This window comes from Lethenteron reissneri, chromosome 15, assembly GCF_015708825.2.
Source record: "Lethenteron reissneri isolate LAM-NWPU_2019-01 chromosome 15, ASM1570882v1, whole genome shotgun sequence".
NCBI classification, from domain to species: Eukaryota; Metazoa; Chordata; class Hyperoartia; order Petromyzontiformes; family Petromyzontidae; genus Lethenteron; species Lethenteron reissneri.
The window spans coordinates 6,424,333-6,438,860 of record NC_083793.1 but is presented as its reverse complement, the minus strand read 5'-3'; the positions used below and the strand labels follow the sequence as shown (position 1 = coordinate 6,438,860).

The window sequence follows — 14,528 nt, the reverse complement described above, 5'->3', positions numbered from 1 at the left end:
TGGCGTTATCTGGTCCAACTCATGTGAGACTAGGCTCTAAGGAAAGCTGTCTCGGGTGTGGACCAATCAACTTCAAGGACAGTGCATACATTATCAGAATTATGTTTTTTGTTTGCATTATGACTGCAGGTATTGTGGTCTATGCAAACATGACTCCTCGTAAAAAAGGTGTCAGTTTTGTTGCCAGATAAAAGGGTAAAAATACAATTATCAGCCTACTTTGTGTTAAAATGATGGGATGTGTAGTCACGTGGGGGCCGCACTCAAGGCCACCCAGGGGCCACCAGGGCCCCGCGGGGCCTTGCAATGAAGAACGCCGCTCCAGAGCGGTCGTGATCCGATGCACTCGCAATGAGTCGTAAGCTGCGTAAAATCCACGTTGAATTTTGTTTTACATGGGCCGAGCGTTTACGTCGGCATGGTGGACGTCCTTCATCCAGCAGTGGATAGGTCGTGGCGAATTCATGATCATTAAGTGGTATCGGGACGACAAAAAGGCATTGTGAAACTTGAGATCTCAATCTTGATTTGAAGCTTTCGTGACTGCAAGTATTCATATTCTTAGTTTTTTTCGGTAAAGTCACGTAGGTAAAAAATTCAAAATTACTAAAAGTAAAATAAAAAATAAAATAAAAATCACGACGTTTCGGAGGCAACACAAGCTTCCGTCTTCAGCAGGAACCGTCACAGCACGCTTGATCATTGTGTGGTATCGGGACGACAAAAGGGCATTGTGAAACTTCAGGCCTCAATCTTGATTTGAAGCTTTCGTGACTGCAGGAATCCATACTCTTTGGTTCTTTCGGTAAAGTCACGTGGGTATAAAATAAAATAAATCACGACGTTTCGATCGCAACACAAGCAGTCGTCCTCAGGCGGAAAAAATATAATCCAGCAGTGGAACTGCTGAACCAGCGAGAGAGCTGTTTTAACAAGGTTATATATGTGGCGAGGGGCAAGCAGGCGGGGTTCTGAGATCTCAACTTGCATGCAATTCACGCCACACTTTTTGTTTCTGAGCAGTTAATCATTTAGCCACACTTTTGAGCAACAGCGCTCCCTTTCCTGCGGGTACAATACCATCGATTCCAACGCATGCAGCAGACCCCGGAGAGAGACCGTTCATAGTTTAAAATGCAGCCTCAAGACAAAGTGTCAGATATATCATCGTGCTTTTATGAATTCTGTTGCGAGCCCGTTGAGATTCTTGGGACTCCTCAAGAAATATTATTGCTGTGAAATATATTCGTTACTTTCCCAGGCGTAGGAAACTTTGTTTTTATTTTCTTTAATCGGGGATAAGCGCGTGTATGCATTGAGGTTGATTACCGCTCAGCCGCGACAATTTTAATTGAGTTAATTCCAGAGACGTCGTTCGTGAATTCCTGCAGGGCGTGTGACCGGGTGGCTCTCAGAGGTTGAAGCAAAGAGTCCTGTAACGTTGAGAGCCTGAGTTCCAGTCCGAGCCCACTGCTGGTTACGTTCTCGGCCTGGCCTCCAATGAATGCACAAAGAATAAGTAATATATATGTTTTACTTTTTAAAAAAACACGCTTTAATGAAATGTACCGTACGAGTAATGGAAGTGGCCCCGAAGCTTGCCGTAACGTACGGTGGTGATTTACAGCCAACGTCAGTTGAGCGTGGACAAATAGACCCAAGCCGAAACATAACATATAAAAAAGAATGTTTACAAATATTTTATTCTATTTTGAATGATAAAATATAGTATTGTCATCAGTATGACATAAGTATACCAAGTTTGCAGTCGATACCACATTGGGAAGTGGGTTAAAATTGAGTTACAAGATTTGAGGATACGACGACAGAGTGAGTTAATTCAAAGCGTGTAATAAAAAAGCGATCACCTTCAACCTGGTTCTGAAATTCATTTGTCTTGATTTCCAGCTCTCGAAACAACAACATTATCATTTTGGCTGCCATGCGGCAAGTAGCATAAAGAGGCCGAGGGCCGGTACCACCCTGTTGTGGATAAGAAATGTGACTTGAAGGAATCTTGGGTGGGGGGGGGTCGCTCTGAAGATTTTTGCTTCCACGGATATTACAAAACTACTTGTGTGTGTGGATATATTCATGAGGGTTATTGGACCATACTTCACCACACTGGTCTGTACAGGTTGGTGTGAATACGGGAAGTATTACAACAATCACATTTACTGCACTGCCCTCTACTGCCCACAACACCTGTTTTTTGTGCGTGGTTGTCACCCAGCAATCTATCTTTATTTTCCGTGCTAATATCGCCCTCAATAAAGTAGGCATCAGCGCACATTACACTCCATGCAAGCACTATCCAGGCTCAACAACCTGATGAGCTTCTGAGGGTCTGACAATATCGGGTGTAATTCTGGGCGAACGTCAACGAGTCTGTCTCGTGTGGAAGAGTAGGCCAAGATGCAATCTTCGAGGCCTCTCGAGTGGCCGCCCTCCTGCCAACAGCTGCACATTTACCTTCGCCTAACGTCAATAAGAATCTTCATTTAGACTGCCGGAGGAATCCGATGAGCAATGAAGCTCTTTTTCACACGTGTCCAGTCGGGGCACGGGGACAGACCGTTACGATACGAAAACACGATAGGAGTCCAAAGTGGAGAAACGGTAAGCAAAATCACTATAGATCTAAATTTCGATTTAAAGCTTTCGTGACTGCAGGGATTCATCTTCTTGGTTCTTTCGGTAAAGTCACGTAGAAGGGAAATAATAAAATAATAAAACTAAAACATAATAAAATAATTCAAAAATAGTCGCTCCAAGCCTGGAGTGTGTCATTCAGACTCTGTCTCCTCGACAGACCTGCTCTCCACCTGAGGACGGCTGCTTGCGTTGTGGCCGAAACGTCGTGAGATGTATTTAATTGTTTTATTTTTATTATTTTATTATTTCCGTTCTACGTGACTTTACCGAAAGAACCAAGAAGACACTATAGATCTGTTTATTTTACCAGGTAAAGCCCACGGAGCTATTGTATTATTTTTTCAGAAGCGACCTGGCCACAAATGATAGCTCAGCAAAGTGGCTTTTGTGGAAATGTTATAGCCTCGAAATACTCTAAATAATAGAAGCCATTCAGCTCGGCGGCGGCGGTGGCTATGCACGTGGCCTGTAGATCAACACTGTGGAGTTACCGAGGGCTGGGGGATCACTGCACAAATGTTGTGAAACTCCCTCCCCGTGGGGCGTCGAGGTGCACATACCCTGGCTCGCCAGAAGACGGCAGTCCAGCAAAAAAATGTTCACTCCACCCGTTCCGTCTTGAGTGGAGTTTTGAGTGTTTCTCCCTGGCAACCTTGGGGTCACCTTCGGGCGCTCCGGGTTTCCCACCCGCGTGTGAACACTCGTTAATTGATCCTTATGGAGGTACCCAGGGGTACCAAATAATACAAAATATGCCGAGGCAATTAAATATTTTATTTCTGGGACACTATTTTTTTCCAGGGGTGTACTTCACTCCGCGACTGGGGTAGCAATCAATCCGAAATCAGTGCCACTCCGCGATGTCGAAACGCAGCGAGGACGATTGCGCCGAAACCCTGAACGCACCGTAGTGGTGCATCGTGTACAGCTCGTCGAGATGAGTCGATTGCCGCATCGCCGACCATCAACAGACTAAAAATGACTGCATCACGGACATTGTGCGAGAGCCCGGGTGCTATGGTATACCACGGGGTACCGCCATAAGGTTCAATGGGCCGATAACACCTTCACGCAGAGAGGAACTGCACAAAGCTTGGGCAAATATTGGTGGCGGCTTCAGCGCCGGATGAAGATAGTGCGGGGCCTGTAGCATATGTAATAAAGAGGCCCTAAATAAAAAACACATTAAAACATAGTTTAACTTGCATAGTAGTGGTATTTTTCATTTGCTATACAGCCAGATAATACGACAAATCGCTAACCTTAAACACCCAGTCGTTCATAAAAATAGAAGGCGGTATAGTACTATAGTAATAGAGCAAGTGCAGAATCACTGCAACAGCCCTTTCTTGTTCAGCAGTTCGACTGCTCTATCTCTCTACCTGATGACGATTGCTTGTGTTGCGATCGAAACATCGTGATTTATTATTTATTTGTATACCTACGTGACTTTACCGAAAGAATCAAAGAGTTCGGAATTGATGGCTTGAAAGCATTTAGCGCGGGGCCCTTGAAAGCGCGGGGCCCAGCAGCACATGGCTACTTGTGCTCCTGGGATCATTGGGCCGCTGGGTCTGGCTCACCGCGTGGCGACCTCTTCCCCACCTCATCCCACTGGGATTTTTGCGCACAGCGTTGGTGTACGGTGCTTTTTCTGGAATATTTAGCCGTTTTTCCTGGATTTTCTGTTTGCACATAGTCACATATTCACTTTCAGATGTTTTCTTGTTCATGTTTTGGTCTTGTTTGTTGCGGTTGCACCCGATTCAAGAGCCGAATGGCTCACAGGGCTATACCTAATAAATGAAACTGAAAACTCTCCGTGGTTTCCTCCCAGCTGCTTGTGCCTCGGTGTCGTCCTCTCGCTACGGGCGCGGTGCCGACGACATCATTCCAAAGCACCGAGAGGGGGGGGGGTCAAGAGAGCAGCAGCTGCCGAACAAACTTTTATTTTCACAGCGTGCGCGCGCGCGCTCCACGGTAACCAAGAACAACTTTGTGAGCAGCAAGAAACTTAAGAGCTTCATTTTTAACACTTCCTCCTCCTCCTTCTTCTACTCCCGTCTCTCGTCTGTACACGCGCAAACGCGGGCATTCCTGTCCGGCACTTGACGCGACCTCACACGATAAAATATATCCCTCTTTTATATTTCTTCATTAGCATTCTTTGGTCATTTGCAGCAGCTCGCAGGAGCCAAACTGCCCAATGAGAGAGGGGTGGGTGGGCGAAGGGAAGAAAATAAACAGACAACAAAAACAAACAACAGCCCCGTGGCTTGGTTCAGACGAAGCTCACGCGTGATGGAAGCGAACTTTTTTTTCTTGGCTACATATTCTACTCAAACTTGCTTTTTAAAAAAAAAAAGTTTTCTTTAAATGTTTTTTTTTTCGACATTCATTGAACGGCTACGTGTCGTACTCTGTATATATCCAAGGCGTGTTAGGTCGTTAGGCAGTTCATCCAACTTTTCAACGTTTACAAAACCCTACGATAAAAACTTAGTTTTTTTGCTTCACCGGAAAGTCGTGCGGCGCTCACCGCTTCTCAAGGCAGCCGCCCGCGTGCCCGATCATCTTCCGCGTGACGTCCGACGTTTCTGGGGCCACGTTTTTTTTTCCACCGCCACCGTGGCTATTTTAGGAGGAAAACCGAAACGTCGAGACAGAAAAAAAATCGCCAATTTACCACCCGCACGACGACCGCGGCGGAAACCCGAGCGGAAGAAGAAAAAAACACAAACTCCACGCATGAGTAAAAGCCACCCCAACAACTGCGTTTTTTTATGCTTTGCCAAGTGGTCATGCTCCACGAACTCCGCACTGAAGTCAATCGATTGCTGCCGATGAACCGCGACGTTCATACCCTGGCCAAAACGTCGGGTTGTATTCAGGGCCGGATTAAGAGGCGTGGGGGGAGGGGGCTTTAGGGGCTGCAATCCCAGGAGCCTCCACCAGCTGGAGGGGCCACCAGAGATGAAGTGAAAAGTAATTTCACTTGTGAATGCTGAATTTTATTGGTTGTTAGCCTTGTAAAAAAATACACTTTATTTTTCTTCAACTTTGTTTTCCTTTTGGAAATATTACTGGGGGGCGGCCTCACAGTACCTGCAAGCCCAGGGGCCTACACAATCTTAATCCGGCCCTGGTTGTATTATGTCTGCGATAAGAACGCATTTGTTGTGAACGTATGTGAAAACTTTGCATGGCGGTGCATATATCTAAAGTGGTCATGGGGTTCCCTCCCCCCCCCCCCAACTTTTTAAGAAACCTGCAATGACCAGCATGGTGAAGTATGGTCAAACAACCCAAGTAACTGGTGCAGCATGGGGAACATTGATACAGCAGTGGGTTGAAAGAGGGCCGTTAAATCATTACAATTTTGAATTTATGCATTACAGTAGTTGTCAACGTGGCAATTGGCCACGAAGTATATGTGGATTTAATTTACGCAGTCGACATATGCGTTAACACCTAACTCACGATCGCAGTTGGTGGGGTCATAACACGTTAGCGGCAGGCAATGCGCCAATTAAGCACCATGTGTCGAGCTAAAATGCGTTGTAGAAATGGCATTTGTTAATGTTTTGAGATGAAAGTCAAAGTGATGTTCTGCTCAATTGAGCACCGAGGCATTCGTGCTCATCTCCTGTTTACAGCCCTGAGCCAGCAGTGGAAATTCCACATTTCTATAACAGGTGGAGGGGGGGGGGGGAAAGTCTATCCACAGGACAACCAACTGTTGGCTTCCTCAACAAATTGGTACTAAATTTATCGGCCCTGGAGAGATGATGGGCAGAGTCAACCCCACCCCCAACCAACATTTGAACTCCAAAACCTTCCGGTTTGCTAGCCGCTCTCTCCACCACGGAGCCACCTGGCAGCGATCAGGCACCTCTTGATAAAACCGAACTTATATTTTTTCGTATCATCATCATCATCATACCGAACGCACCATGCCGTCTAACAAATGAACACAGGTGAACGTGGCGGCTGGGGAACACGAACTCTCGCTTCACCCGAGCTGGGGGCACACGGCGGCGTTTCGCCCCGACAAGGAAAATGCGTTCACACGCCGACGCGTGAAGACAAACGGCGAAGACGTTCTCGGGACCAGGAGACGACCCCGATGATCTCCTGGCTACGGGTCGAAAGGTTCCGCTTGTTGTTGCGCAACAGCCGGTGTTGGCCCAAGTCGCCGCGACGGATTGTGGTGCGTGCCGTTTAAAACGTTGGCGGCTTTCGCGACCATGAGGTTTTTTTGGGGTTAGATCGCGTAAATATATAAATGTGTCGTTAAACCCACCACCACCCGACACAGCCAATTGGTAAGGTTTGTCCACAACATTTACAATCAGAGTACGATGTTTCGCCAGTAATTACTGACCAGGCAATCGGTTTGCCTGATGATGACAAATTGGTCCGCCCGATGATGCTAGTTGTGATTACTGGCGAAACGTCGTACTCAAGATCGTAAATGTTGTGGCTTTGCTCTCCAACACACCGGTTAGTGCTGTACTCGTAACGAATTGACATGTTCTGTTTACGTGACAAACCTTACTAGTTGGGTGTGTCGGGTGGTGGTGGGGTTAATGACACATTTATATATTTACGCGATATAACCCAAAAAAAACCTCTTATGTGCGCCGTGTTCACCCGATTTAGAAGACACACCCCACAACTTGGGCCCGGTGTCAATACAAGGAGAGGGGAGGGAAGGTGGGGGGAGCAAAGTGTATCTGATAGTCTGCAGAATACCGTAACAAAGTTTAACGCATTTTTTTTTCCATCTGGTTAACCGATCCCAGATGAACGCTGGATTTTCGAAGATAATGTGCGATTAAAGTGTAACGCAAGATAAGGATTCCTAAAACTGGCAGATTTACCGTAAACGTAATGCCATTAATCCCACGTTTTAAGTCTTTAATTGAATAAACGCATGTACACGTCGGTTGATTACCCCCGCCCGCCAGCTGCGACGACGATGATGGAAAGAACATTGGAGACAGACCGTTCATGAATTCAAGTTGTCTCCAATGTTTTTTTTTTTACCCCGGCGATACAGTTATCACGAATGACCGTGTCAACAAATCATAATTCACCTAAACCCATTATGCACCGCTGTTTGCGGGGTACAGTATTTATTGCGGATATATGCCCAAGTTACACTTGAAGCTGTTATTCAGAAATAAATGTACAAGTATGCTGGTGAAAAGCAAAGTTTGTGCGGTAAAGTTTCATCCTTTGCTCCGGCCCCTCGCGATGCTGCAAAGACCCTGTCCACTGTTCAAGTGCAGGCTCAAGACCCCCCCTCCTCTGCCGATGTCTTTGTGCATCTCTCTCTCTTTGAATTGCTTTCATTTTGTATCTCGAACCACACGGTTCCTTCCCTGGCTTGTGGGCCTCTCCTCCACCGCTCAGACCCTTCCCATACAAAAGCGACAAAAATAATCTACATTCAAATCATCTTGGTGTGCACGCTGGCCAAATCTGTTCAGTGTCTTATGATGCGATCACATTCACAATATTAATTGTGAAACGCACATTTTATTACCGTGTTCGGTTTCGTAGCTACCGAGTGTGCAGGCGGTGCAACTGCAATGGAGCCTATGGGGCCCAAGCGTCAGGCTTCGAAGACGGGCGGGGGGGGGGGGTAAGATGAACAGGGGGGCCTCGCATTCAAATCCTTGCACTGGGGCCCACGCCAACCACGCTACACCACCGATTGTAATGTCATTTATGTCGAGGAAACGTTCAACACAACCCTTGAACTACCTTGTACAATTTCACACCGAAAATTGCAACAAAATTAACAAGTTAGTAATGTGCTGTAATCTCTACCATGAAGTTTTGTTATGATAATATATTTGCTTACGTTCGTACTGCGTTGTGATAATTATGCTTTAAATATGAAAATAAAAAGTTAAAGTGTGGGGCTCGCACGCTCATCCTTCCCGGGCGCGGATCGTCGTTGGGCACGGCGCCGCCCGCCGCTACCGCCCCGCACTCCGTCTGATCTCACTCCCGATGACCGGCAGCCCCCTCGACGCAAGGGCAGATTACAGAATGTCGTAATCCGTGCGCTCGCGCGGCGATAGGATTCAAGAAAAACACAACAATAACACTTTTGAACGGAATAATAACAACCATGTTACAAATCCCACAAGGCATAGGGAGATGGATCTTCATCGAGTCGTGGACACTGACATCGCCGCGTCACATGTTTGGGAGGCTGCTTTGCCATTCACAGCTGAAACCCGTGACGGTAAGGGCTGCAGCTGCGTGAGGATGCTGGATTTGCTCGGTTGGTCCATGAGCAACCCAGACCAGATATTTCACTCGTCGTTGGTACCACCACAGGTGGCGTAACTTTAGTGGTTCTAATGATTTGATGTGGCCAATTATAGCGATTTATGTGATAAACCGTTGGAAATTGGTGGGGTTTATCGGGTAATTCACACTCATTGTCCACGTAAGTAAATCGGTAGGACTGAAGTGTTGCTACCTTAGGTGGTACCAGGTTTTTTTCTCTGGCCCACGGACTAAGTAGTGCAGTAGATATTCCATCTTTATCGAAGATCTTTCTCCGATCCACGGTTTCGTCGAGGGCTACATCACCAGGAGGCCCTCAGCCAGCAGTGGAATGACAAAGGGGCTGTACGCGTACATCACAGTTAAAGGAAAATTAACCAAATGAGACGAACATATCTCATCTTGTAGCTATGTACTCAGTAGGCATGTAATAATACATCAATTAAAATCGATTCCTATACAGGTGTATACTAAATCGATAATTTACAATTTATGCAAATAATAAGCATAACGATTATATACGCAAAGTCTAACGGCACAACCAAGACGGACAAAAGGAATGAGACAGAACATCGGAGAGACAAGGACGATGACAAGGATTTGTTTTTGATATAGCGCCCTCATATACGCTGGGGCGTCTCGCTAGGGCGCTTGACATCCCACGTCTCATTTCAACACGTGAAAGGGCACCCCCAGTGGCAGCTGTCCCTGTGCGGCACAAAGTGACTCAGCACCTGGCTTGCAAACGGACACGAGTCAGCCGGTAGTGAGGTGGTTGGGGGGGCAGTGGGGGATGGCGATGATAAGCTCTGTGTAATCCCAATTGGGTAATTACCAATTATACACTGGTCAAAAAAAAAAAAATTCTGGCCTGGACTTTTGCAGCTGTTTTAGACTAATTTCAGGGTGCTGATTCCAAATCTGATCTCAGATTTGCTCTATCACATCTCATTTTATGCTATCTGCATACCCCATTTTCATTGATTTTACCCGAAATTAACTCTGTCACTTATGATTGCAAGTTGTTGCGAGTCAGTGACTGCTTTAGTGCTAAAATATGGTGCTGTATTTTTAGGATAGTGTGTTTATAATATCATTTTATGTAGATATCCACATTTATTAAATATTTTTCTTCCGCAGTTTTTATTGAAAATGCAATATTTGATATCTCAAAAACCTGATGCGATAGACAAAGACTGATGCCAGATTTGGAATCGTTACCCCAAAATGTCCTTAAAACCGTTGGAATACCTTATGCCAGAAAAAGTGTGTTGACCAGTGTTATTGAATCAAATCACAACTGGAGATAATGACTGATGATGGAACCGCCGGGCGAAGTGTATCACCAAACCCCTGGCATGCACCGCGAGCGTCCCTTGCTACCCAATGCGAGTTTGAAGCTTCGCTAATTTTCATCATTGACTTCTTCAGCCATGATCTATCCACTGCTGAGTGAAGGTCTCCCCCCAAGCCGTCATCATCCCCCACGCGACCTTGCGATGAAACCGCTCAACTAGCTCCTGCACACAGGGTGTGTTTTCCTCCTTTAGCCACGACCACGGGACCCCTTATCCCTCCCTCCCAGCGCCCTGTCCTGCCACAAGCCTTCTTTTCTCGACGTTAAAATCGACGCCTCTGACGCACACTCAAGTTTTTCACGGGCGCTTAGATTGCCCCACTTTGCCACCACGTGTCGGCCTTTTGCGTGAATTTACAGCGAGCTTCTTGCCGGTGCCATCGTGCGTGCCACGACGCTGGCGTGCGCACTACGTCACACCGCGCGCACCGCCGATCCAGAACGCAGCCCGATCGTCACGTCTCACCGTCACCGAGATCGCACGGTCGGTCGGTCATTCGCGTCCCGCTCGATTACGTAGGGGGGGCTGACGTGGCCCGCTCAATGACGTGGGGGGGTGACGTGGGGGGGTGACGTGGGGGGGGTGATGTGGGGGGGTAATGTGGGGGGGTGACGTGTTCCGCTCGAGAGAAATGTAATCTCCTGGAGAGAAGGAGAAGCCATCACCCCACTGCCCCTCCCCTCACCCCCACCAACGCCCTCCCCCCCCCCCCCTTTGAGTGTTGCTCGAGGAATATTACGTTGGCCTGTTGATAGACACGCTGCAGTCTGTATTTGGCGACGAACGAGCCACTCCCCTTTGTCGCAGAGATTTGAAGAATCGTCGCGATTCGTCCCATTTTGTTTTCTGTCGTTTTTTTCCCCTCCCCCCGTCTCGTTCGTGCAGTTTGCTAGCTTCCGTTAAGACACAACTGACGTTGGCGAATTATTTTCACGCAACTTGGAATTCAAGTTGCTAATCATCGTCACGCGCGGTTTCCAAACAGGCGACCACCCTGGTAAATGCGGTTGGGGTGCATTGGCCATAAATACGCCAACGGTCTGCTTCGCAGTGCACGTTGAAGGTCCTTTGATGTTATCGGAAAAAGAATAGGCCATGTGCGTTGGCGTTGTGGTGAAAAAGTTGCCAAATTTTATAAATTACTCGCAAATTACCGATTTGGGGGAAAAACAACCACATTGCAGCATCACCTCCCTACCTTGTGCTGTACAGCCACAGGGGAAATGAAAATGGATGAGATGGGATGGAAGGCGCTTGAAGTTGCAGAAGTATCTAAACAAGCGCACTACACATGCACATTACTATCATTTCATGCCCTTTCGTATTAATCGGTTCAAACAAGCCCGACTGCTGATGAGACTTTGAATGTCAAAAGCGAGTTTGCTTGTGTTGAAACAATCCTGCTAAAATCATGCACTCCCAGAAGGCCGGTGTAGCTGATGTGGATGTGTAGTAAAAAAAAAACTTGAAATTTTTTTTACATTCAGCTTATCGTCTCTGCTTGTTCACCAGCGGACGACGTAAACGAAGCGGCGTCCTCCGGACGGCAAAACCGCGAGAGAGCGTTGGAGCGCAACGGGGCCTCTTGCGCCAGCCGCTCCCGTCACTTGGCGGGCGGCTGCTGCTGCTGCTGCCGTCGCTGTTCGCTGAGGTTCACCGAGCGCGAGCGCGTGTTGCGGCACGGGAAGGAGCTTCGCTTGCTCCTCTCCGTCGCCGTCGCCGCCGCCTTCTGCCCGGCCTTCCTGCCCCTCCGCACGTGCACCAGCTTGTGGTTATCCAGGAAGGACTTCTTGGTGTACGCCTTCCCGCACTCGTCGCACTGGTACGGCAGAGCCGAGCTAGCTGGATGCGGTGCTGGCGTTGCCGGAGCCGCCGGCGCCAGTGGCGCCGTCAGTGCCTTTGGTGCCTTTGGTGCCGTCGGTGCCTTTGGTGCCGTCGGTGCCTTTGGTGCCATCGGCGCCGTCGTTGGCGCCGTCGTTGCCGCCATCGGCGGCGTCGTCGGCGCCGCAGCCTGGCCCTTCGCTTTGACCGGCGTGGCCACCGACGCCGCCGTGCCAGCGTTTTCCAACGGCGACGCTGCAGAAGATTCGCCGCCGCAGCCGGCACCGTCCGCGGTGCGGGCGACGGCCCCCGGCTCCGCTTTCACGCGGAGACCGGCGCAGTGCGGCAGCCGCCCGCGCCGGATTTTGCGGTTGAGAAAGGCATCGACTGGCTTCTTGATGGAGCGGCTCTCCAGACTGCCGGCGACGCGGCGCAGGTAGCAGCTCGTGTGCTTGTGCACCACCGTGAGGTGCCGCAGGATGTCGGACTTGCGCCGCGACTCGTAGGAGCACAGCGGGCAGCGGAAGAACTTGACGTAGAGGCGGTCGCCGTCCGTGTGCATCTCGATGTGCTTGCGCAGGTTCTGCCGCGTCGAGAAGCGCCGCTTGCACAGCCGGCAGTACAGCTGCCGCAGGTCAAACAGCTTCCCCTTGGCCTTGGTCTCCGGCCGCGGCGGCGGCGGCGTCCGTCGGGGCGACTGCTGCCGTTCGGCGTCGCCGCCCCCCTTGGTGGGCGTCTCCGGCTCCGCAGGCTGCTGGGTGCCGTTCTGCTCGAGCTTGACGTCGCCGGCGTGCGTCGTGGACATGTGCTTCCTGTACTCGACCCGGCTGGGGAATGCGTGCCCACAAACCGTGCACAGGTTGTCTTTGTGCGTCAGTTTGTCGGGGGGCGGCTGCGCCTTCGGGTCTCTGTCCTTGGCGCCGGCTTTCGTGGGAGTCTCTTTCTGCTCCGGCGGCTTCCCCTTGGATTCCTGGACGTCCGCGACTGTGGAATCGTCGGGCTGATCCCCGTCGACGCCGATGCCGCCGACGCTGCTGCCGACGCTGCCGCCGACGACGCTGCCGACGCTGACGCTGCAGATGCTGCCGCCGCCGCCTTCCGTCGGGGCGTCCGAAGGAGGCTCGGCCTCCTCGTCGCCCTCCATCGTGAAGTTGTTCTGCTTGTGGAAGAGCTGCAGGTGGCGCTTGATCGCGATCAGCGAGCCGTGCTTGCGGTTGCATATCGGGCAGATCCACACGAGGATCTCGGCGCCGGCGCCTCCGTGCCGCTTGGCGGGCGCCGTCACCTTGACGGGCGCCAGCGACCAGGGCGGCGAGAGCGAGGAGCGCGACGACGGCTGCGCCCGGCCGGGCGACCTCGACTCCTTCCACGCGACATCCCACTTGGCGTCGTGGTGCGTGTCGTGGAAGTGCCGCCGCACGTTGGCCTTGTTGGCGAAGCTCTTGTGGCACACGGGGCAGGCCTTGCGGTCGTGCGGCACGGTCGCCTGCCCCTGCGCCAGCGCAGCCGCGGCGGCGTCCAGGCGGAAGTAGCGGTTCACCTCCTCGGCGAGCTTCTTGTGCACCACGCGGATGTGGCGCCGCACGCTGCGCCGCAGCCGGAAGCTCTTGGCGCACACGGCGCACGAGTAGCCCAGCGAGATCGGCGAGAGGACGCTCGCCGTCTGGTCCGCGGCCGGGCCCACCGTCGTCTCCGCCTTTGCCGGCGACGTCTTCGACTCGGGCCCGGCCTCCTTGGCCTCCGTCGGGCCGACGGGGGTGGTGCCCGACGGGCCTTGGCGGCCGGGCTCGGCCGCGACGTGGGCCTCCCACTTGGGGTCGTCCGAGGTGATGACGTGCTGGTAGACGGCGTTGCGGTTGGTGGCGATGGGGTCCAGCTGGATGACGAAGTCGACGCGCTTCTCCTGCGGCCGTGCCGGTTCGGGGAGGGTGTCCCGGTGGTGGTGGTTGCGGTGGTGGTTGTGGTGGTGGTTGTTGTTGTCCTCTTCAAAAAAGGTGTCGTCTTCTAAGAGGGGATTGAACGCAGGAAAAAAAGAGTGTGGAGCAAATTGCGAATGTGCTGTTTTTCGTTTGCAAAAATGTCAAGGAATACTTGAGACAGAATATAATATTAAAAATATCATGAATAAATAAACACAGCCATTAAAATGTTAAATCAAATCACACTTTCACCCATCGGACTTATCGCCTTCAGTCAACATTTTCCAGCAGCGTTTGGTTAAAGCAGCAGACTCCACTTACAGTTCCAGATTTTCCCTGAACCCCATCGCCTTGGTTGGTGTCTCCAACCCCTCGCCGAAAACAGCGCATCACCGATGGTTTTTTATTTGCCCAAACATTAAATTTCGATTTAAAGCTTTCGTGACTGCAGGGATTCATCTTCTTG

General features: G+C 50.3%; 1 protein-coding gene across 3 annotated transcripts in view; it reads right to left on the bottom strand.

Moving 5' to 3' along the window:
• Positions 1-4,588: 4,588 nt before the first annotated feature.
• The window catches only part of LOC133342635 (zinc finger protein 800-like), a 28,565-nt gene continuing 18,625 nt past the window's right edge, over positions 4,589-14,528 (bottom strand). For all 3 annotated transcript variants that reach the window (XM_061551911.1, XM_061551913.1, XM_061551912.1), the window contains exon 6: positions 4,589-14,147. In XM_061551911.1, coding sequence (XP_061407895.1) covers positions 11,926-14,147 — 2,222 coding nt within the window. In that variant the 3' untranslated portion in view covers positions 4,589-11,925. The remainder of the gene's footprint in view (positions 14,148-14,528) is intronic.